General features: G+C 39.3%; 1 protein-coding gene across 1 annotated transcript; it reads left to right on the plus strand.

Moving 5' to 3' along the window:
- Nucleotides 1–13615: 13615 nt before the first annotated feature.
- Nucleotides 13616–23565, plus strand: verm (LDLa and CE4_CDA_like_1 domain-containing protein vermiform). Its single transcript, XM_029299559.2, has 6 exons — nt 13616–13701; nt 14724–14856; nt 16008–16138; nt 20909–21058; nt 21585–22507; nt 22594–23565. Exons 1-6 carry the CDS (start codon nt 13653–13655, stop codon nt 22825–22827), a joined length of 1620 nt encoding a protein of 539 aa, XP_029155392.2. The 5' UTR covers nt 13616–13652; the 3' UTR covers nt 22828–23565.
- The last annotated feature ends 332 nt before the right edge of the window (nt 23566–23897 follow it).

The raw sequence follows: 23897 nt of genomic DNA on the forward strand, positions 1-23897 counted from the left end.
CTGTTGTTAATTAAGTTTAATTGTACCATCATGAGAGAATTGATAAAAGCACAAACAGATTAGAGCCCCGAAGCGTGAATCGTCGCAGATAGGACAGCGCAACAAATGCAAAACAACTATATAAAATTTACGACACCGCTATAATGCTTTTTTTGCGATTCACCGATGTTTACCGCGATATTAATGTAACACTTTCGTCGTAAAACAGGTATATAGAGATCGTAATAATAATAAACCGTATTCCGCTACCGGCGTTACACGAGCGTTCCGCCTGAACGAGCAGAATTTCCTTCTCTCGATTCCGTCGAGTCTGTCGCAGGAGCGATTATTATCGCGAAGTGGACGTTTAAGTCAGGTGAACTGTTGGGCTAAACCGCGTTACCGTAACGAGGAACAAATTGCCAGGTGGATTACCTTCTGGCGGCGAGCGACAGATTCTGCTCTCTGTGATGACGGAAAATCTCGCGGCGGTTCGCCTCCGGGTGAAGCGAAAACTCAATCAGTGAAAAGTAATTATGCAGATTTCGTTCTCCGAAGCAAGTCACGGCATATTTTCACCCGAGGCGAAACTCGCGATAAATCGTAACACCGAACGAGCCTCTTAATTCCCGTTACGTATATCATCTCGTCGACCCTTTCCCTTTCTCAGATCGCGGGAGATGTTCCGGAACAGCTGTTAGAGAGCGACGTTTCATCATATTTGACCTGCGTCGTGATTAAGAAGGGCGCCTACTTTAGAAAGTTAAAGATAATTCCAGAATTTTTTTTTATAAAAACTGCATAGCGGATCATTCTAAAACTTTTAAGCATTTATTATTCAATATTTATAAACACACACAAAATTTTTTTAGTTAAAAATATGATAAAAATCGCTCTATAAAAATCCTGTTGTATTTGACATCTGGTCGAGATTGGAACTAGGCGAAACGGATTCGTTTAGTGATAACTCGAAAACGATCCCCGAGAGTAAATCTGATGTATTATACTTGATCCTGAAGCATGCGCCACACCTCGTCGCCTCACCCACGTGCATTCCAGTCGCTTTTCTCCGGGAGGAGATTGTTTTCTGGCAGCGAAATCGCCAGAGATCGAGGAGCGCGTCCTCCGATATTATTAGCGATAAAAAATAGCGATAAAAACATCGTTACAACTTTTTTTCGGACGAAAAGGAGGGCAGTCCAATAATCCTTCCGAATGGACCGACGTGTTTTCCTTCGGAAACGCAAGCAAGGACGCGACCGGAAGATCGATCGCGCGAGCGATCGTTGCTCGACCTCGAGACCGTCTCCTCAGTGTCACGAGAGTGCAAATTTCTCGCGATCGATCGTCCTTGCTATCGGCTCGCTTCACTTCGGCTCTTATTTCCATGCGTTTTAACGGCGATTGAGAGACACGATATCGGAAGAATTTTTCTAGAGTGAAAGGCATGCGAGAACCTTTGTGTTGCAGATTTAGCAACTGCCACTGTCTGTTAATGGATTCGCGATTAATGTCTCCATTTTTTTCTCTTTTTTCTAATATATATATATATATATATATATATATATATATCGCGATATTTTTATTAAATACTAAAGACAAATAATTAACGATATTTTCTTAATTAATGTCATTCATTTGCATTTCCAGAGAGAAGTGCGTCTATTCCTGAGATTTGATATAATATATATTTATGTTTGCGAGAATTTATTGATATTATTTGCAGATTATAAAATGTTGCAGAGATTTCTGTGTAAAGTATCGCGAAGGTATACGGAGAGATATTTTTATCGACTTCGCAGAGTCGCAAAAATGAAAACGAAATTGAATTCAAGAATGGCGCGAGAGAGCCTCCAGCATCTTTCCACTGTCGCTTTCAACTTTCAACTCTCCGTAACGCGCCATCGTGTTCTCCCTGCTTGATAAGTTATTTTTTTTAATGTCACTGAATATATATCAAAGATGTAACGTGACACGTTTATTACGACACGTTTATTACAACACTCTTGTTATCTCTGCAGAAGCATCTTAGGAGAAAGAGAAAGAGAAAAAGAAAGAATCAGGAAAGAGATGATATATGTATAATCATATAGATTGAAGAAAGTTCAAAAGAGTATTACTTATCACGCGATTTTTTAAATTTATATATTCGTATTATTCAATTATTTATTATTCATTATTCGATCACAAAAGTGAATTATGAATTCTAATTACGAATTATTTCTTTATTTCCTTGCTTAAAAAATTAGACGATCGTGATATATTAAATGTCACGCATTCCATTAGAAGATATTATAAAACATGTTGCTTGATACTATATATAGATTAAAGATATATCATAATAATTACTTGATAATTTCATTGCAGAAATTATAATTTTGTACATATCTAATATGGCAACACGTAAATATGTAGAGTCTCATAATTGGTAGGTCTAATTAAAAAAAAAAACATATTTAACATGAAAATAAATCATTTTAGATACATTATTCATAAAATTTATAAAAAGAAGTATTAAGCACAGTTATAGAGACACGTTAAATGCAAATTTATTTATATTAATCTCTAATGAAACGATACGCGCGCACGCACGCGCGAGAAAATTAAATGCAAATCGCATCGAATGCAAATCACCGTTCAGCAGTCACGTGAATACGTCGACCGTAAACCGTGAACTGTACGTACGAGCCGTGTAACGGGATATTCCAACCGCGCATCTCGTTGCAACATCATCGCATTATTCTCAACCGGGGTCATTCTCATGCTCACGCATACGAGAATATACATATTCGAGTCTCCCGGGGCTGCTGGTCCGAGAGAGAATGGATGAATATCCACCCCTCTTCGAACCTTTGGGTTCTGGATTGCATGACGTATGTATATACGATGGTTTGACAGTGAAAGTTCTTGGCGACTGCGCCTTCGAGGTGTTGTATACAAGACGAAAAACCGCAGAAGACACGCTCGAAAGACCTTAATCATCCGGAGGACGCGATCCCTCGAGCTATACAGATTGCCAGAAAGTCTACGTCTGGCTAAACGAGCGATAGATACGATCGTAATCCCTCTCTCAGGGACAAGAATCACACGTGTCGTACGAAAGACCGAAAAAACGACGCGCTCTCCAGCGAGTTCCTCGCGATTATTCTCAAAGAAATAATTCGCGAATTATTTACCTCGAGTTCTCGCGAGGCGATTAGAAAACCTGTCCGCCCGGTGATTTAAATGCAATGCGAATAAGAGGAAAGTAGAGAATATCCCGGGCGCTATAACTCTTATGATTCTTGTCAGAGAGTAACGCACAGAAATTCTTCGAGCGTTATTTTTCCTCGTCGAAACTCGCGCGCGAGGTCGCGAGATAAATCTGGGAAATTGTCAAGGATCCCGTTCATGAAGAGCTATGAATTTCGCGGATCGATAGCTCTCGTTCCAGGGACACACACTCTGACCGTACTCCACCTCTTGTGCGCCTCTTCAGGGGCAAGGTCGACCGCTCCCCACTTCTATCACGCACGTGTACGCGTATATAAACACGTACGTGTACGTGTTACATGCGTACATAATCTCATCGGAGCAAATAAACATGTGCTCTTTATCTATCTCTTTCTCTCTCGGTCTTTTATCCAGGACACCATCAACTTGTCTGTCCGACCCTGCGGACAAACTGGTGAAAGTGACAGAAGGCAAGGTCATCTCAGGCCGCCGGAGAGTTACAAAATCAGGAATTCCTCGAAAATCGAACGACTGGCTCTCTGGAGCCACGTATTCGCGCGAGAATAACTTGCGCAAGGTTCGTAAAAATTAAGGATTTAAAAGATCGAAGAAGCGCGCACGATTTTTAATGCCGCCTCGTACGTGAAATACGTTACTACACGTTCTTTCATGCCGGTAATAAAGAATGCAATCCCCTTTTGGGCTTCACGTGACCAAGTTGCAAGAATGTATATTTTAGAACGTCTCGATATATGCCGCGATTGTATTCTCTGTTCTGCGTCTCTCTCTTTCTCTCTCGCGCGATAACAATTTCTGCAAACTCTTGACTGATATTGATCGCAATATTTCTGACGAGAATGTAACTATAGTACGAGTCTGCATGATTTTAAAAAGCCGAGACGGAAATGAAATAAATACAAAAAAGGTGATAACGCAACAAGGACGCTCCATTTTCCCTTGTGACTCATATATCCATACAGTAAACAATTAAATTTCACCGGCGATTTCTAACGTCACAGTTCGAAGAGATGTGTCGCGTTCATCTTCACGAAAGCGTGACAAGGTGGTCATCCATTTGATTATAAAACTGCTTAGAGACACCTAATAACGCGAGTAATATCCTAGATAGGAAAATTTTGAATAAGGTTAAAATGATTCAGATGACCAATTACTCTCCGAGAAAGTAATCTCGAATAAATTCATTTCATCTTGTCTATCAGAGAGACGCTTTCGAGACGTGTTACATAGATAGGTAACTTTGTTCGGTCCAAGGAAAACGGGATATACTTCGTGTTCGCGTTAAGTACCAGCAGTTGCATATGCATGTCGTAGAACGAGGCGTAACGAGTGGCAATAAAGTTACGTGGATCTCGCGGAGAGAAAGGTACAGAAATAATCGTCCATGACGGATTTCCGGGATGTCACCCCGTACACGATCGCAACCCATTAAAACAGTTTGATCGCTTCCTCTTCGATAGATAAGGAACGCGTTTATCGCAAACAACATTGAAGATACCATATATGTACAGTTACAAGAATAATGTCAGATATGATCTGTCGCGTTTTCCAATGTTAGATGCAATCTGCCTCAGCGCAAATAAGAAAATGATAAATCCACTATGATAAGTGTGCGCGCATGACTCATTATATTATATTTATTCTAAACATTTTTTTGTATAGTTATATTTAAAGATTTAACTTTTTTTTTTAGAATTTGAGAAGAATATTATTTTCGCGGTGCGTTAAAAAATTAGCAACTTTTATTTGCATACTCGGCGGCTTCGACATCTTTAATTCGAAAATGAATGATTATTTTCTCTCGACGAGACTCATCATCTTCACTGTTTTTATGGGTGATTCTGAATCACCTTGACTTTTTAAATAGCATACAGCTTGTCAGCGATAATCAAACGTAAGCTAAAAAGGAGTATAACGGGGTACATAGATTAATGCTAAATTTCTAGAACCATATAACTGTAATATTAAGTAATATAAGATACGTAGGCGGATTTACGATACAAATATCAGCGCTTGATATTTGCTTTCGTATCATTCAGAATAGCTTTCATAAATTTATAGGGCGAAATAAAATAAAATCGATATTCGGGCATCTTGCAGTAAAAATAGAAATATGAGTTCTTATTTTGTATTAATATTCCCCGGATTCTTTTTTATAAGAATTCTATACAATTTAAATCCCTGTTTGGAAATCTTGTTTTTAAATCACGTATTGACTTAATCCGACCCTGTCGACACATCGGCAACACGATCTAGAGATCGATTTAGAAAGGTGGATCATAAAATTCGGGTCGCTGTATGTACTTTCTTCGAATAGCGACTCTTTCTTAATTAGCTCCACGAAGAAGTGCACACAACGCACGTTCCAGAGAACCAGGAGCCGATTCCACTTGTATGTGACATATGGTATAAAAGACAATATTTTTGTCTCCTTAACCTTTTATGTAGAATCCTTAGACAGCTACTCTTCTTTGTCTCGAAATGACTCGACGCATAATAAGTATCTGGATAATGCGTGAGTAGCATAAGAAACGACAGGCGAAATCAACAAAGTTGAACTTCCACGAGGCACAAGAATAATTCGAAGCAATTTTAAAAATAAAAAAAAATAAATCTACCATTAATAAAAATAAATATGCGAGTCATTATTATGCGTTGAAAGTTGCAAATTTTTATAATAAAATTGCAAATGCGTCTCGATTTTCTATTTAACGCTGCTTAAGAACACGACAGGTGAAATCAACAAAGTTGAACTTCTACGAGGCACAAGAATAATTCAAAGCATTCAAAACAACTTTAAAAATGATTAAAAAATAGTAAATCTACAAATAATGAAGATAAATATGCGAGCCATTATTATATGCGTTGAAAGTTGCAAATTTTTATAATAAAATTGCAAATGCGTCTCGATTTTCTATTTAATGCTGCATAAGAACACGATTGGCAAAGTCAACACAGTTGAACTTTTACGAGGCACAAAAATAATTCAAAGCATCATCGAAACAACTTTAAAAATAAAACAAAATAAATCTATAATTAATGAAAATAAATATGCGAGTCATTGCTATGCGTTGAGAGTTGTAAATTGTATCTAATAAAATTGCAAATGCGTCTCCATTTTCTATTTAAAATGCGGACTTCCCCTGAATGGATAAAAGCACGAGATTCATCAGCTGCAACTGCAGTGAAAACGGCACGCTGACGCTGCACCAAATACGGCCGCGTCCTTCGCGCGGATAGCGGAAAAGTGAAAAGGTACGAGCACACCTGGGATATGATACATACAGATCACGCTAATTCGACGAAAGCGCGCTCGAATTGCATTCCTATCGATGACGGGAATCGATAGCGCCGCTGGCCGTGGAGCGGATTACGGTAAATAACGGAAGGTTGTTTCTGCAAGGTGAACCACCTTCCTTCTCACCTACCTATCTACAGAAATACCGACGTATGTATAGGTGTATACCTTTCCAAGCCGAATTTCTCTCCTCGCCTTCAGAAAGTTTACGAGATAAGAAATAATCACCGGATTTTATTTATTTGGTATTAATAAATACTTAATTTCCGATTAATATAAAGAGAGAAAAGATTACGGAGATAAATGTGTCACCAATCCGGAAACTTTTCGAGCTATCGAAAAGAGCATTATAATTTTTTTCCGCTTTGAAAAATCTCTGTCGCAAGATTAATAAATAGCGAATTTCTTTCCCAGGGCGAAGCGATTTTTCCTAATATCATCCTCTTAATTAACTCCCTAGCAAATGCGAGGTAGTGATATTAACTCTAGGTTCGCAATTATCGGCTTAATGTGCCAGAGAACTGATCTTCGCGCGCGCGAATAAAGTTTTCTATTTAATAGAAGAGATAAATTCACCACTCTCGGACGAGAGATTTTACGCGGAAGCGGCTAATATAATTCTTTCCGTCGCATTCTCTCGTTCAACTATTCTTGTAATGCACACTTTCTACATTAAGATCGCGACTATGTCGATATACGTCACTAGATCCCAGTAGATCGTTCGAACGGAATATTTCGAGGATCCATTATTAAAATCCTTCTCGATGACGGCCTTAAAAAGAACTTGTTAGATATACATAAAGTATTACTTCACACTCTGCTAATGTATTTCTAATTTCATTTCTCTTTCACTCGGAATCTCTCGTTTCGCGAAAACAAGCTTTTGCCGACCGACAAGATTCGTCTTTTCACTTGCGACAGAAATTTTCTCTTTCCGAAAAATTCAGGCTGCCGCGTTATGAAACGGGATTTTACATAATAAATTAAATCTGACGAAAAATATAAATATATATATGTATACATTTATATGTGTATGTACCTATATATTTATTAGGCTGTCCATTTAACAGTCGTTTCTTCATTAAACGAAGCGGAAGATTGTTGTCACAAGGTGAGCCGCTTTCGTTGCCACGCGATGATTTTGCAATTAAATTGTCGAAGAAATAATCCAGCTCAACCGTATATAGTATCTTTCTCATACTCTAGAAAGCTTAATCACGCGCGCGATACGCATAATTCTTTTAAGAAATCATTTTATACCGATTAATCGTTCCATTATTTATTCCGTAACATATATGTATATACCCGAGAAGAAGTCGACGACGAGTTTGACACTCGATGTATTTAATGAAAAGTCCTCGTTAAATTTTGCGTAAGAGCCGGAGCCAGAGAAAAGAAGGACGCGCGCGAATAAATTTTTTCCTCAGCATATTTCTGCATAATATCGATAGTTTTGACACGACGAACAAAAGGTGTCCCGATTATTCCGCCTTCGCGTCGGAAAGCGTCGGTGTCTCTCTCTCGACATGGGAAAGTCTGGATAAGGCGAGCCAGCGCAATAACGAGAGAGAAGAAGAAGAAGAAGAAGAAGAAGAAGAAGCGTTTCGAAATACGAGATGCGCATAATTATGCGCGCCTACTTGTAGCTGCATCGAGAATGCAGCGACGTCCTCCGTTTTTCTGGCACGCCCTCGTCGCCTCTCTTTTACCTTTCGATCGACGTTTTTATGGCGTTTCTTGCAGGAACGCACCGTTGTCTTTTCGTCGTCGTCATCGCCGAACAAAGCGGGACTACTCGTCGAAGAGGGAAAACTTTGCAGGAGAAATCGCGCCGCGAATTTTCGCCTATTATATATTATACATATAATTATATGTAACTTTATATGTTTTTTTTACTCCTGGATTTTATATGTTTGAACTTTATAAAAATATTTTTTGCACGTAGAAATGAACATGTCACGACCTTATTTCGTAACAATTACATCATTGTACATTATGCAATGTATATTTAATGAGAGAATGTCAAATAATCTTGCTGAAAAGATATTATTTTTATCGATTTACCTTCGATGGTCGGTTAATTTATAAATAATAAATCTGCTGTGTAAATCTTTTATGTATGTGTTACGTTTGTACTTGTAACTTGTAATATGCACGTCGTTTAACTTTTTACGTCATGTGAAAAAATTGATCGAGTATAAATCGAGTTTAAAAATATAAAAATATAAAAAAGAAACTCGTATATCACGTATAGCCGAAAGGTAGAGGTAAACAGGTCAGATCAACGATCGTCGATCAAAGCACGATTTAATCGATTGAATTCCGTTCGCGTAGCAGAAGAGGGCTCGTTCGCATGGATAACGCATACCAGGGGCAACGTGATTTTCACCTTGACCGTGAACAGGTCATTGTCCACATATCCACTGGTTCGATTCCGAAATGGTCGACTTTTCGGATTTTATCCAATTAACTGAAACGTGCGCTGCATCGTTTGTTTATAAAATAAATAAATCTATTTATTTTAATCTTTTAAATTAAAATGATTGTCAATATAATAATAATGAAAAAATTATTATTAAATAATTTATATAATAAAAATAAATACAATTAATTTTCCACGTGAATGCTCGCGCGTGCGAAATTTTTGCTCGCAATATTCATCAGTTTGTACAAAACTTTATTAGCAAGTAAAACTTGGAGATTGTTCAACGAAGAGTGATTATAAATTAAACAATATTGAAGAGCGAGATTCTATCAGAACCTCGGAATCTTGCGACATAGTCGGATTAAGTTCTAGACTGTAGATTTTATTTTGTTTCAAAATTTTGAATAATTTGTAACGCCAAACTCCTGTGATGAGTTAACTTTCTAATGACGAAAACTGGATTAATCCAGTTAAATTTGAATTTGACACGTGCTTTCAAAACGCAGATTTCGATAAATTTGGGTGTATATATTAAATAAATTAATAGATTAATAAATTTTTATATAAAAATCAGGTAGCAAAAGAATATCAAAATTAATTAATTTTTATCATTTAACTTGCTCAATTATTTGTCTAATTCAAAGTAATGACTTTTGTGTAACTAAATAAAATGTAATTTGGAACTTGAAGGCAAAAGTATCTTTTCTTTGAGCCTACTAATTAAATCTTACAACTTTTTGTTTCTTTCTTCCAGTTTTAGCAAATTTGGCGAAACGATAAATAAATCAACCAAGAACAAGGTTAATTTTTGGAAGTTAATTTCTCGACCGTGCGTGTGTGGCAGATTAAACGGAAAATTGGATTGCGAAGCTAAGTCTCACTCTGTAATAACAAGTTGCCAAGTACGACAACAAGTCTTTCGGAAAGAAAAGTTGCTGTTGTCGAAAAATATGAAAGAAAAAAAACGGAAATGCGCGGGGTCAGTTCGTCGTAAGATATACTTCGAGGACCTTCGTTCAAGGATTTCACACTCATATATATCTCGACTTGTCAAAAGAAAGGTCGATCATATCTGATATTTACAAAATAAAATAAAATTATTATTATCAATTGGCGAAGTTGATGACTCTTCTCGAATTATCTTTAACAATTCTCGAATTTAATCTCTTGCAATTTTCTTTCTATAGTTCTTTAAGGCTGCACGAATCCACGTTTAAATCCATAATCTCACATTTGCTCCGCAATTAATTTCCATTTATTCCGGAAAATAGCGAACTGCAATTTCTAAAATACATTTCATCAGTTCAGCAATCTTACACTTGCATGTGTAATTTAAACAGCAACACTTACGGCGATAATTACGGCACTTCTTGTAACGTAGTAATCAAGGTAGCGAGAAAAGCGCGCGCACATAAAAAGCGGCGAGAGAGAGAGAGAGAGAGAAAGAGAGAGCCGTTCTCCAACTGCTATTCCTCGTTGCTTCTTCGAGCAAAGTTTACATCTTTCTAGGAGCATCCTCGAGAAGTCGAAGGTGAAGCTTGTGTCGGCGAACGAGGGATTCGCAGTAGTTCAAGGAGAAAACCGAGAACGTAAGCGCGTGCAATCGAAGGTAAGAAGACGAGACGAAGAACGGGAACGCGCGCGGGCGAAGAAAAGCTGCATCTTCGAAATGCCGATTGGCAATTGACATTTATCATCGACTAGACGAGAAAAATAAAAAAAGGAAAAAAAAACTTTCCTCGTCCGTCACGAACAATCCGCCTTTCGCAATCGCGGTGATTTAAACTTTAGAGGTCCAAGCATCACGGACGGTAGACACGACTTCTTCGATTTCACATATAGCTTTTCGACCAGCGTAGAGTTATAAATTTATCCAATTACTTGACAGTTTTCTCGCGCAAACTCGGACGATAAAATCAGAGTGACGACGCGGTTTTTAAAGTTCCAAAGCAAGTCCGGTACAATTAAATAGCCGTTCCCGTGACCTAGAAGAGCAGCGCCGATGCATGATTTTTCGAGCTCGCCAACTTTTACTCTACACAACAGAGTCGCATCGAGTTGCGATTGAGTTAAAAGACGATGAGGTCTGTACGAATGTTGAGGATTCGACGGGACACTCCTTTAAGAGAATGTTGATCATGACTATTTTACCGATTTTGAGTTCAAGGGTTTTTCTTTTTATTGACTATACAGATTGAAAAATCCTTCTCCACAATTAAAGTACTGATAATAATGAACGGGGAACGCTGTAATTTTGTATAAAAAAAATCAATAAAAGTTAAAGTTTTTTTATCGGCCTCTTGCATCAGCTCAATACAATACTTATTTAATACAAAAGTTCTGCAGTTTATTTATGCGCAAAATATAGCGCTCCCAATAGAAGCGACATGAAAGAATAATATAAAAGTAACTTCAGTACAGTTCAGTAACAGTACTTTCATTGTGGAGGCTTTTTCAATTTGTATATTTAATAAAAAGTGAACCTAACCTAACTTAAAGTCGGTAAAACAGAACAATGGCAGCATCCCCTTAAAGACGAGGCAAGAAAGAACAAAAGGAGAGAACGGAACGGGAGAGAGGCCGTCATTTTTTTTATATATACGCGAAATACGAGAACTGGTTTCCCGCGTGGTTTCCCATATTTTTTCATACGCGTTATACTCGTGTAAGGTGAACGTGCGCCCTCGTCGGCATCTTGTGCATCTCGCCAAGGACTCGGTTCGCTTAGAAATGTCACTGGATCCTCCCGTGTCGCGTACAATGCCCCGAGGATCTCCGAACATCGCCGAAATAAATTTTATTCCTTCTTGTAGAGAGAAGGGAGAGAGCGAAGAGAAAGAGCCCTTACACAAGTGTCACGTTACGCGTAAAATAATTATGCCTTATATCACGTCAACCACATATGTGTGTCCGATTATTACCGACCTGTACCACTATTCCGATCAACCGGTGCTGGCGCAAATGCATATCTTTATCCCCTATTGCGTAATGAGAAGGTGTAATATGCCGGGAAATTAATTCTCTTTGATTGTGTGTATGCGTCAGTGAGAAATTTTATTAATCTTTTATAATGACTTTTAATTCATTTATAATACGCGTTATAATCGCGATTAACGTTGTGTAATTCTCGTATCTCGAGCTAGGCTCCGAGGTGTACAATTATCAAGTAGGAAGCGAGATCTTCCGCACTGGAGAACGACTTAGTTTTACTTGCTTGATTCTGTGTATTTAATTTTTTATATCCATCGTCACATTGAAGGGATCTTTATATACGCGCATATTTCCCCTTTGTTCGCTAAATTTTATGATATAAATACCATTGTAAACGCTAGTCAGAATTAATGCTAGAGAAACAGACATCTTTTCGCCTTCATTAAAATACATAAACATTTCGAAAACAATAAATTTTCCGATCGTCGAAAAATACGCACGTTTCGCGAAAATGCGTTTTTCGCGAGCGTCGCGTAAAATTCGCGAAAGGTCAAAACTCGATACTGCGGAAACAACTGCACTCGCTTCGCCGCGCATGCAAACGATATTACTTCCGCGAGGATGCACATATCTTACGGTTACGTACTTAAAGGGATCGAGTCGCGTTAACGCGATTTCACGGAAGTACGATCGAGCGATTAATTTTCACAAGCTAACTAAGAGCGATATTCGTTACAAACGTTTCCCCTCGCGTCTGACTTTTCCTCTTATGCCTTCCGGTTTCGTCCTCAAGCGTGACACACGACCTCTTATAATGCCACACATCGAGTGTACAAACGTATACTATTTTCCTCGCTTATCGTGTCTGAAAACGGCAAACTTGAGCGAGGTTCTCGAATGAAAGTAAGGAAGAGACACTTTCTCAAGTTTACGAGCGCTCTTCGGACATCATTCGCCTCATCAGCGTCTTCATGGCGATCGTAAAAAATAAAAAGCTTTGTACAATGGTCCCGTTTTCACTTCTTTCGGCCAAAGTCATGGCTTGGACCTTGGATGTTCGACGAACGATCGCGACAAATTCTCCTCGTCGCATAATAATTGATCGAGGGTGTTCAAAGAGCTCATCGTGATTCTTAGATTCGCGCTGAATCCAGTTTTCGGACCATAACAGCATTCCTGATGTGTCAAAAGAAGTTGGCAATCCGGTCGAGTTAAAAATGATCCTCGCGTTGAACAAAATAAGGAATAAATAATGGTTTTCGATGCCAGCCAGGTAGAGAAAATAAAATTCGAGCAGATTATTCTGCATTCCATCCAAGGAACCAACCACCCAGAAACCCGAAATTTTTGTTGCTTCTGGCAACAAGATTATCAGCGACCAAAGTCTTCAAATATTTCAAAACAGATATGATAAGCTCTAATTATATCCTGTTTCATCCAATCCAAATAAAATGGACGATATTATTAAACGTTACTAGAATAATTATCGTTCCAACATTGCGACAAACAAAATAATCTCTCATCGCACGCGCTTGTAATAATTTTAGAATTAAAAAATTTTGAGTTTTAATTGTCCAGTCTAAAGAAAGAGAGAGAAGCTGATTCTCTTTTTTAAAGAACAGACACACTTCGCTCCTACCGTTTTCCTGATGCTCTCGTAAAAGGTGGCAGCACAATCCGGATGGTGAAAGTATTCCCTGATGAAGTGGGCAGGAGTGGTGGTGCACATATAGAGGGGTGGAGAGGGCGCGGCTTGTTCAGACGCTCTCTGTCCTGACGACGACGACGATGTCGCCGAAGTTGATATTTTTGCTAGGATCTCTGTGTCTACTTGCCGGTAAGTACAATTTATTCTGTCCGTAATTAATAACCTACCACGGAGAATTTTTCGCGTCGCGATTTCCTCGGCTTGGATTAAAATTGCATTATTTATAAATCGCCCGTTCGTGAAAATTTAAATTCAATTTTCAAACCTCGCCTAACTCACGTCGAGTGTGTCAAAGTCAATGGGGCAACCCCTGACGTATCGCCGAACGAGAAATTAATTTTCAAATTGTGAGAGGGATCAATTGCGCAATAAGAGAGCGAAGAAGCACTCTCTATCGAGAAGAGTGTCTTGGAAAATAAATTGGAATTGTAAATGAAGATGAGAGGAGAATCTTCGTTCGAAATCGACGTTAATAATCGCGTACATTTCCAAAGTGGGGGAGAAAGAGAGAGATAGAACCTACTTTGGAGAACCACTGTCGCTTTCCCCCCGTTGCCCTGACATTTCCAAGACTTTCTACTTCTACCGGAGTTCACCGACCCCTCCTTCGATCGCCGATCGCAATGCGCGCGCTCGATGTCGTGAACCGATCGTGACATTTGCAACGATTAATCGAATTTACCTCCGCTTTGTCCCGGCGCGAAATGTCACATGTTCGATTCGAACACGTATCCTTTGATCGCGCCGACCGCTCCCAATTTCCACGAAACGCTGTTACATCACGATTGATCGGAAACATTCGCAAGAGATACTCCAAGAAGTCTCGGCTGTCTAAAGATTGATGCAACACAATTTTTTTATGCACAATTGGGGGTCATAAGAATATATTTATCAAAAAATATATTCTCATGACCCCCAATTGCGCATATATAATATCTGAAACATTTAACAGCTATCAAATAAGACCTGGCTGTGACAAGAACAATTTTTTAATTTTCCATCAAAAAAATATACTCTTAATAGTTATCAAAAATTTAATAGTTATTAAAAAAAGAGACACGACTGACAAGAAGATTGAAAGAGATGTTGAATTAATTTAATGATTCGCAAAATATGAGCTTGTTAATAAAAAAAATGGTTTTTATTCGCAGCGATACAGGTCAGGGCACAAGATGAGGAAGGCAACGAGGGAACTGACGCAAACGCCGAGGAACTTTGTCAGGACAGGCCGGGCGACGAATACTTTCGCTTGAGCGTTGAAGGAGACTGTCGCGATGTCGTGAGGTAAGCCTCGTTGTCTCATTATTCTATCCGCGAATGCAGGATCGGATCGAGTCACCTCGACATCCCGAACGAGCCGAGATAACTTACCTTTTTTCTATATTTCACGCATAGAGAAAGTAACCTTTTTCCGCTCCTCGATAATTTGGAAAATGTTGGCGACTCGATCCGCTTTGTATTATCATTATGTATATAATATGTTGCCTTATATAATACAATGTTTATAATCTACAAAAACCGCGGGTAAACGAGATCGCGCGAGAAGGTGAGTCGGTTTTCGAGTCAAAAAAACTCGCTCGCTCAACGTTGACTCATTGTCAGTTCCGCCTCGACTTGTTCCATTAATTTTACAGGTCGCCGGCGAGTAATTAGTCTCGCGTTCAATGAGTTAACTTTCTCTGATTTTAATCTCATCCCGTTTGCCCGCCATTATTTATAGACATTTTAGAGGTTAAAATTTAGTAAATGACCCTTCTCTCTCCTATTATACGAAATGCAAGAAAAGCGAGTTTTTTTCGCGACATCCTTTAAGAAGAATATAAATCTCAAGGACATCCGGTTTTGACAGGACGGGCATATATAATAACCTGGGAATGCGGTTGACGATAAGCTATTAATTAATAAAAATAGCATCCACTGTTTGACTTATTGATCCAGGATGTGACTGATCGAATCCTAGGATTTTCCAGGCCTCAAGGCGATCCGGTAGACCCGAGACCAGTTTAAAGAAACTTCTCCCATCATTTTATATAATTTATTTTTATAATTACCACGAATAGCTCTTTGTTGCATAATAATAGCACCATCATTATCCCTTCATTTACACTCGAACTTGAATTCCGTCCGAATATATATATATATACAAGATTCTATGAAAACTTAAAATCATATTAATCGAACACAATGGAGGAACGCAATAAACATTGCATTACTCGCTCGTATATTACGTCGCGTCTAAACAATAGTTCACAGCGTGGCGTCAGTTAACAATATCTCGAGACAATTAAGCACGTTTGTTTATTTTAAACCCATTGTTTCCCTCCTCCATTGTGTTCCGGGTTCGCGTGTTACTTTTTTTCGCGAAGCGGAGCGGAGTCGAGAAAATCGCTCCGACACGAGGAAGGATATTATTTCGAATGTGAGAATGATCCTAGGTGCGACAAGGCCAGCGAGATCGGCGTGACCAGGTTGGCGACGGTGCGATGCCCGACGGGTCTCGCCTTCGACATCGAGCGGCAGACCTGCGACTGGAAGACGAACGTGAAGAACTGCGATCAGCTCGAGAGTAAGCGAACATTACGTCTTTTTCTCACGTTAGACTCACGCAGGCACCCTCTGTTTTCTGTCCCGGTACCGCCAGGTGTACAAGGTCCGGCCTGAAGCAAATCACGTGCCCCAGCGGACTGGCCTTTGACGTGGACAAACAGACCTGCGACTGGAAGGGCAAAGTCACCAACTGTGACAAGCTCGAGAGTAAGTCGGAGGGTCGGCGACGACGTCGGCTGTACGTCGCCGATTCCTTGACTAAGTAAGACTCGCAACGTAGCACGCACCATCCTCTACCGCAGCACTCTCTACAAGGAGGGAAACACCTTACATTTTACAGTTAAACAATCGCATGGTATATAGCAATCTGTGCACACTTTTTCAATGAATATGCAGGGTGTCCCAAAATTATCAGACATCCTGTTAATATATAGGGAAATTCCTCAGGTTATTTGAAGACGATTTTTTGCAAAGTAAACTTTGTAGAAATAAAATATTAACAAAATCACATTCTTCAATTAATTTCAGGTAAAGTTTACTTTAGTGGCATTTTAATTTAAAACTTAATTATACAAAGATACATGATGGCAAAAATTGAGAATATGCAAAAAATGATGACCTCCTTCGACATTTTTGCTGAGGAAAAATCGTCTCCAAATAACCTGAGAAATTTTCTTATTAACAGGGTGTCCGGTAATTTGGGGATAAAAATGTCATTTAAATATCTTACGATATATTCATACGAAAAATCTGCACAAATCGCTGCCAAGCGATTGTTTAACTGTAAAATGTAAGGTGTTTCAAAACTTGTGGAGGATACTGTATATCATTAGAAACTAAACGCATGAGATCGCGTCTTCTTCGCTGCACCTTTTTGCAATCCCATCCGCGATGCGGAACGATCGGCTGAGCGTCTCTGAAAACTCTCTTGTTGAAGATGGAAATTTCTTTTTCTTTTTAATTTTCCGTCTCGATCAGTCGCAGATCTCTCGACAAGTCCGTCACCCAATTATCGATGAGAAATGTCTTCTCAATCGAGATATTGAAGATATTGCGCAACCGTCCGTTGCGTAAACGAATCGCGCGGATCGAAAAAAAAGTCGGCGAAACTTTCCAACGCGGAAAGTCGCGCATTAACATAGCGATGAGATTCGACGCGAAATGGAACTGAGAGGGAAAGGGGACTATACTTTGTACGGCCGGATTAACGATCGAAAACACCCGATCGGGAATTCCGATACTTTCGAGAAAATATTATCGTAGAGACCAATTCGCCGTCCGATCACTTTCGTTCCGAGGCGAGCGGTCGATGGGACTGGTTTCGATTTTCAGCGAAAGTGCGAGCGGGCCACGCGAGAGAGGAAACGAAACGAGAACGTTTATTCGGAGACGCCACGATCGCGAGAGCATCGCGAGCTAATCCGGTTTCGAAACCTATCATCCTATTTTTTTTCAAGCGATATTCACGATTCACCGCGTACGACTAACAAAGCTGCACTTTCCAGTGGAATTAGACGAAGAAACCGGCGTTCCTTTTTTATTCATCATTTTCTAAACTGCATTTGCATATTTTATTGTTCTTCCAATTGTTTAAAATAATAATATTCGTATATTTTATATTATAATTTATCTAATACTAATAACTATATATATATATGTATAAATATATACGTATATATTTTTATTATAACCTTGGATTAAAAATGTCTCGTGGAAGAATTTTTCTCATTTGCCACAAGAGACAATTTCAACTGATAATAATTTGATAGATTTAAATAATTTAAATAAAATAATTTTTTCTCGTATTTCTTGCGGTTTTCGTCTAATTCCGATTTTCATCAGATTTGTTTAATGTATCGGCTTATATCATCGAATTACGTGCCAATGCGTGAACACGCGGAAGACTAGCAGCACATTTCCGCGTTACCATTCGCGAGAGGCGATCAACGATCAAAGCGAAATATCTCTCGCGCAAGTGAATATGTGTCAAACGTTATCTCGTTTACCAGCTCGGAGCACTTACTTTTGAGCGACAGCGCTCGAAGTCGATCGCCGAGTGACCAGATCTCGCGTTAACTAAATAAGCTTTATCATAGAGGATTATCGCTGTTTATCCAAACGTATTCCGTAATTCGCGCTTTGATAATCCTACAATAATCGCGATCTTTGCGCCGGTGTTTCGAAAACCGTAATTTCATTTAACGCATCGCTGCGCTCCAATTCCATGTTCTCATCGAATAATACCCAGCTTCGCGGACAAATTAATCCAGTGTATCAAATTACCATTAATCAAACGCACGATGAATAAATCTCGACAAAATCGGAGAAAAGATCTCAATTATGTATATTTCACATCGCGTACGTCATATCGACCAATGTAAATATAAATGTCAAATGTCAATCACGCACAAAATCTGAATTCGCACAATTCCATCATTGGCACGCAATAATTTTCTAACACATTTAGCGCTCTCCCTTTCTCATTTTTCCTGCCCCCCTTCTGCATCCGACATTCGCTCCAGGTACGAGGTTGCACGTATTCGCCGATTCTTTCTCTCCGCATCCAGATCGGTTTCGCTTCGGCGGATCTGGCCTCCTTATAGGAGCTCCTCGCTACTCGCTCAACCCCGACCGGCCGGCTGGCTTTTACTACTGAAATCTCGAAACACGTCGCGCACTCAGCCCGATCGTTAATCTCCCGCCGCGGGAGGCTCTTCTCTCTTTTTTCGCCGATGTAATCCTCGTTTTCACGACTGGATCAAGTACAACGAAAGATGGCTTATGAATCTTTCGTATCCATTTCACAATCTGTCGCAACTGCGATCGACAAGCAGGGCGTCGCACACTTTCTCTCCGATTGAAAGTATATATGTATATACGTGTATCAAAACTCTATTTTTTTATCATTTTAAAAATTAATAATTTTCATATATAAGAGAGTAATTCATTTCTAGAAAATAAAAAATTGAAATTTTGAGACATACTCAAGCTGATACAGAATGTTCTGTACAAGTAAGATAAAGCAATCCTATATTTGTTAAAAAAATAAGCATCTTTTTCTTTTGACCAAATTTCTAAAAATATATTGTTTTCGACATATCTTATTTTTGTAATATGCTAGTGTTATATGCTGTTTTTTATTCTTCATGGAAATAATTCTTCGTACAAATTTTAATCATTCTTTTCTGTTATAGTTAAATTGAATATTTACATTTGTATAATAAAACAACTTGAAATTTTATTCTTTTTATTTTTATTAATTATATTTTTTCAAATTATTTTCTTCTCTACAAATATAAATGCTAAACTTAATTATAACAGAATTATCAAAATTTTCATACGAACAATTATTTACACAAAGAATGAAGAAAATGCATCATATTGGCATATTAAAAACAGAAATGCAATTCTGAATGGAACAATTATTTTCCGCGTCGGTCGATCTTCAAAATCGCGTCAATCGATACCTATCATATATAGCTAATTCTCCTTATACTGCTTCGCATTCTAATTTCATCTTCCAATAGTTTCGCTCTTTTTCGTTCGCACAAACATATTTAAAAAATCATTTTTTAATCATACTTTTTCTCTCTCTCTCTCTCTGTCTCTATCTTTCTTTTTCGATCTCTCATATACACGAATAACGACTTGCGTGCATCGCTGCCAGTTGATGAGGCAGACAAACGCCAAGTTAGAATTTATCTTCGAGTTTCGCTCGTTGAGCGAAAGACAAATAATGGTCTTTCTACGAAAGGGAAGCTGCACAGACGAGACGTACACGTACATTCGCGGACAGTTGAAACGAAAAGCTATTACACGTTGATGGACAAAAATATATAGAAGTGTAAAAAAGGAAGAAAAATACTGAAAATAAAAGTAAACGAAAAGACAAGACAAACGAGACAAAAGCCATTCCGATGGAAGATCAACTGGGAAAAGAAAGGCAGTGGCGTAGGAACGTTTGTTAAAATGTTTCTTTTCTCTTCTGCGATAAGACTCGCAAAAAGAATCGTGAGAGCTCGAGATCTCCTCTTAAATTACCTGTATATATATTATATATATATAATCCGCCGCTATTTATTGAAAATATACACAGTAGTGGAGATTTGTATACTCTCTCTCTGTTTGTGTGTGTGCTGAGGTAGACTGCGGGAATTGGGTGGCACAAATTAATTCAGCACGATCCCCTTGACTTAACAGTGTTATACGCATATTTTGCATTTATTATATACTCTTTAAGTCCACGCAACGCACACGATTCCTACGCTGCTGCGGTAATAATCGGGAGATAATAGCATTCGGGCCTTGATTACACCTGTAGCCGAATCACCTGAATTATGCAGAGCACCGATATATAGCCAGCAATAAATATCTCGCGCAATAACTGGGCGTCAAGTGTCCATTACGAAATTTCGATTGCCTCAATTACACCCCTGGCTGTTCGCGTGATTTGCCAGAACCGACAGCGACAGGAAACTCATATTTAATATTCGACAGCTGGCCACAAAAATGTCCATTGCGAAACTTATCTTGGTTCAATTAACGACGTCAATTAAGCTTAATTAAGTGATCCTCGATAAAGAAAACTGTGCTTTGATGAAATTTCACGATAATGACTTCGATGATATTTCATTAATTCGCGCTGACGTATCATCGATTTAAAAAAATGCAATGTCAGACGTTTTATTGGTCACTCTGTTAATATTTGATGAATTCCGAAGTACGCTGAGCGCAGCTCAAACTAATTCGCAAATGAGGGAGATTTAACAGATAATTGTGGTACTTACAGAGCCGCGTAAAGTCTTGCCCATTCTCAAGACCGACGAACCCATTTGCCCGGAGGGGAAACTGTCGTGCGGTAACGGCGAATGTATCGAGAAGGATCTCTTCTGTAATGGCACGCCCGATTGCAAGGACGAGTCCGACGAGAACGCCTGCAGTGAGTGTCGCAATTATTATCTTCATAATTGTAATAAGTTTTATTTATTTTTCGTGCAAGACGCGTAATTGCCAAAGTATATCGGAGTAGATTTATTAAAAAGTTTATTGCATTTATGCATTTATTGCAGAGACACATTTTTATTTATTAATGTATGAAACGATTTTTTAAAGACCCTTCAAGCGGCTAAAAAGTTCATTTTCTCTTTTAGTTTTGAAATTATGCACAATCATTAAAACCCAATCAATCAAAACAATATTTTTTTTTTATTAAAGATGTGTTAAAATGGCATCTCTTAAAAATACTGTATATGTCACACGCTTTTATTAGCTTTGACATGTTTCATCTATTGTAAAAATTGCTATAAATTTTTCGAACAACCACAGATATATTAATACTCTTTACACATTCACTTTAATAATGATAACTAATTGACGATAAATAATCACGAAAGAATTTTTATTAAAAAAATGCAATTTTTAAAATAATTTAAATAAAAAAAAATAATAATATACCTGCATTACAGCCGTGGAGACCGATCCTAATCGCGCTCCAGATTGCGATCCTACGCAATGCGTCTTGCCCGACTGCTACTGCTCCGCTGATGGTACCCGAATCCCGGGTAACATCGATCCCCAGCAAGTGCCGCAAATGATCACGATCACGTTCAACGGCGCCGTGAACGTTGATAACATCGACTTGTACGAGGAGGTCTTCAACGGGCAACGTCAGAACCCGAATGGCTGCCAGATCCGCGGCACCTTCTTCGTCTCGCACAAGTACACCAATTACTCGGCCGTACAGGATCTTCATCGACGAGGCCACGAGATCGGTGTGTTCTCTTTGACGCACAAAGAGGATCCGCAATACTGGAGCCAGGGATCGTACGACGACTGGCTGGCCGAGATGGCCGGCGCCAGGCTGATCATCGAGCGTTTCGCCAACATCACCGATGGTTCCATCATTGGTATGCGCGCTCCTTACCTCAGGGTTGGCGGTAACAAACAGTTCGAGATGATGGCCGATCAGTTCTTCGTGTACGACGCGTCCATCACCGCGTCCTTGGGACGAGTGCCCATCTGGCCTTACACTCTGTACTTCAGAATGCCTCACAAGTGCAACGGCAACGGTGGCAATTGTCCGTCGAGGTCGCATCCGGTCTGGGAGATGGTGATGAACGAGCTAGATCGCAGAGATGATCCGACCTTCGATGAGTCCCTCCCGGGTTGTCACATGGTCGACTCGTGCTCCAATGTACAAACTGGAGAACAGTTTGCTCGACTGCTCAGGCATAACTTCAACAGGCATTTCAACAGCAACCGAGCACCGCTCGGTCTACATTTCCACGCGTCCTGGCTGAAGAGCAAGAAGGAGTACAAAGATGAACTGATCAAGTTCATCGAGGAGATGATCGCCAGGAGCGACGTGTACTTTGTCACTATGGTCCAGGTAAGAGATCGATTAATTCGCTTCTCTGTTAATTGTTTTTGGGTGAAATTTACAATTTTTTTATATTTTCTTCTTTCGATGATTAGGTGATCAAGTGGATGCAGCAGCCTACTGAGCTCTCCGGACTCAGAGACTTCCAGGACTGGAAGGAGACCTGCGACGAGAAGGGTCTGCCCTATTGCTCGCTGCCCAATGCTTGTCCACTAACGACCAGAGAGCTGCCAGGCGAGACCCTGCGTCTCTTTACCTGCATGGAGTGCCCCAACAATTATCCATGGTTGCTGGATCCAACCGGTGACGGTTTCTCCGCGAAAAAGTGATCTATCATCCGCGAGACAAGCCGGCCGCGCGATTTGATCTTTAAATAAATTGTTTGAAAAAGATCATTGATCGATATATATGGTATATATATATATATATATATCGATTCGGCGTTATCACGCTATCAACGTGATAACGCCGAAATCGCGCGTCGTCGATCGCTGGCGATTTTGATTAGTGGAGACAATCACATCGAGAACGCGGCTTTTTGGGAAGAAGACACGAACAAAGAGCAATCGCGATAAAATGGGCAAAAGCGAGATTACGAAATCGTCTTCATCGCCATTAAAAAGCATCATCATAGCCGGAAATAGGATCGTTCAGCGAGTACGTAAAATAGAGCGAGGCACATTCTATTCTCGAAAACGCATCCGCGGCCGGGTTTATCCGAATCCGCGATAGTCTCGACTATTATTATTATTATTTATACAAATTAGGATCGCGTTGAAGAAGAGGAAAAAGAAAAGGCGCGATGCGTTCGCGAGGATCGATTTCTCGTGCAAGATGAGCGGATAAGACTCAAAGAAAAAAGGACGTGTAAAAAAGAAAAAAGGACATGTACTTTGCTTTTTTTTCGCATCCATGAAACGCAAACTTATTTGCGAACAACGCGTAGTAAACTTACCGCAAGGATTGTGACTTTCGAGGACGAGGGCGAAACGATCCATGGAGACATCCCACTTGTAAATAACCATAATGGATTCTTCCTGCCCTCTTTCTCTTCTCTCTCCCCCTGGTCGATTCGGCACGTCCTCGTTGTTTTCTAGAGATGCTGGAAAGAAATGGACTCTCATAATTGATACAGCGAGAAATAAAAAATAAATATACACCATCTCGTGCCGCTCCTTCAACATGTACTCATTAAGATTTAAGCGACGTGCAAAAATCTAAGTAATTTTTAGTAATCTAAAAATATTTCCGAATAAAAACTGTACGTAGAAAAAAAGCAAACGGCTAATTACACTTTATTTCTCTCCTTCATCACTTTACTCCAAATTATTCATGGATATAGCCTTTCAGCGAATTATTAATTATTCTTTTGAGTGTAAATTGAATCATATGTAATGTT

This window comes from Nylanderia fulva, unplaced genomic scaffold (genome assembly GCF_048542155.1).
Source record: "Nylanderia fulva isolate GAGA-0341 unplaced genomic scaffold, ASM4854215v1 Scaffold1, whole genome shotgun sequence".
NCBI lineage: Eukaryota > Metazoa > Arthropoda > Insecta > Hymenoptera > Formicidae > Nylanderia > Nylanderia fulva.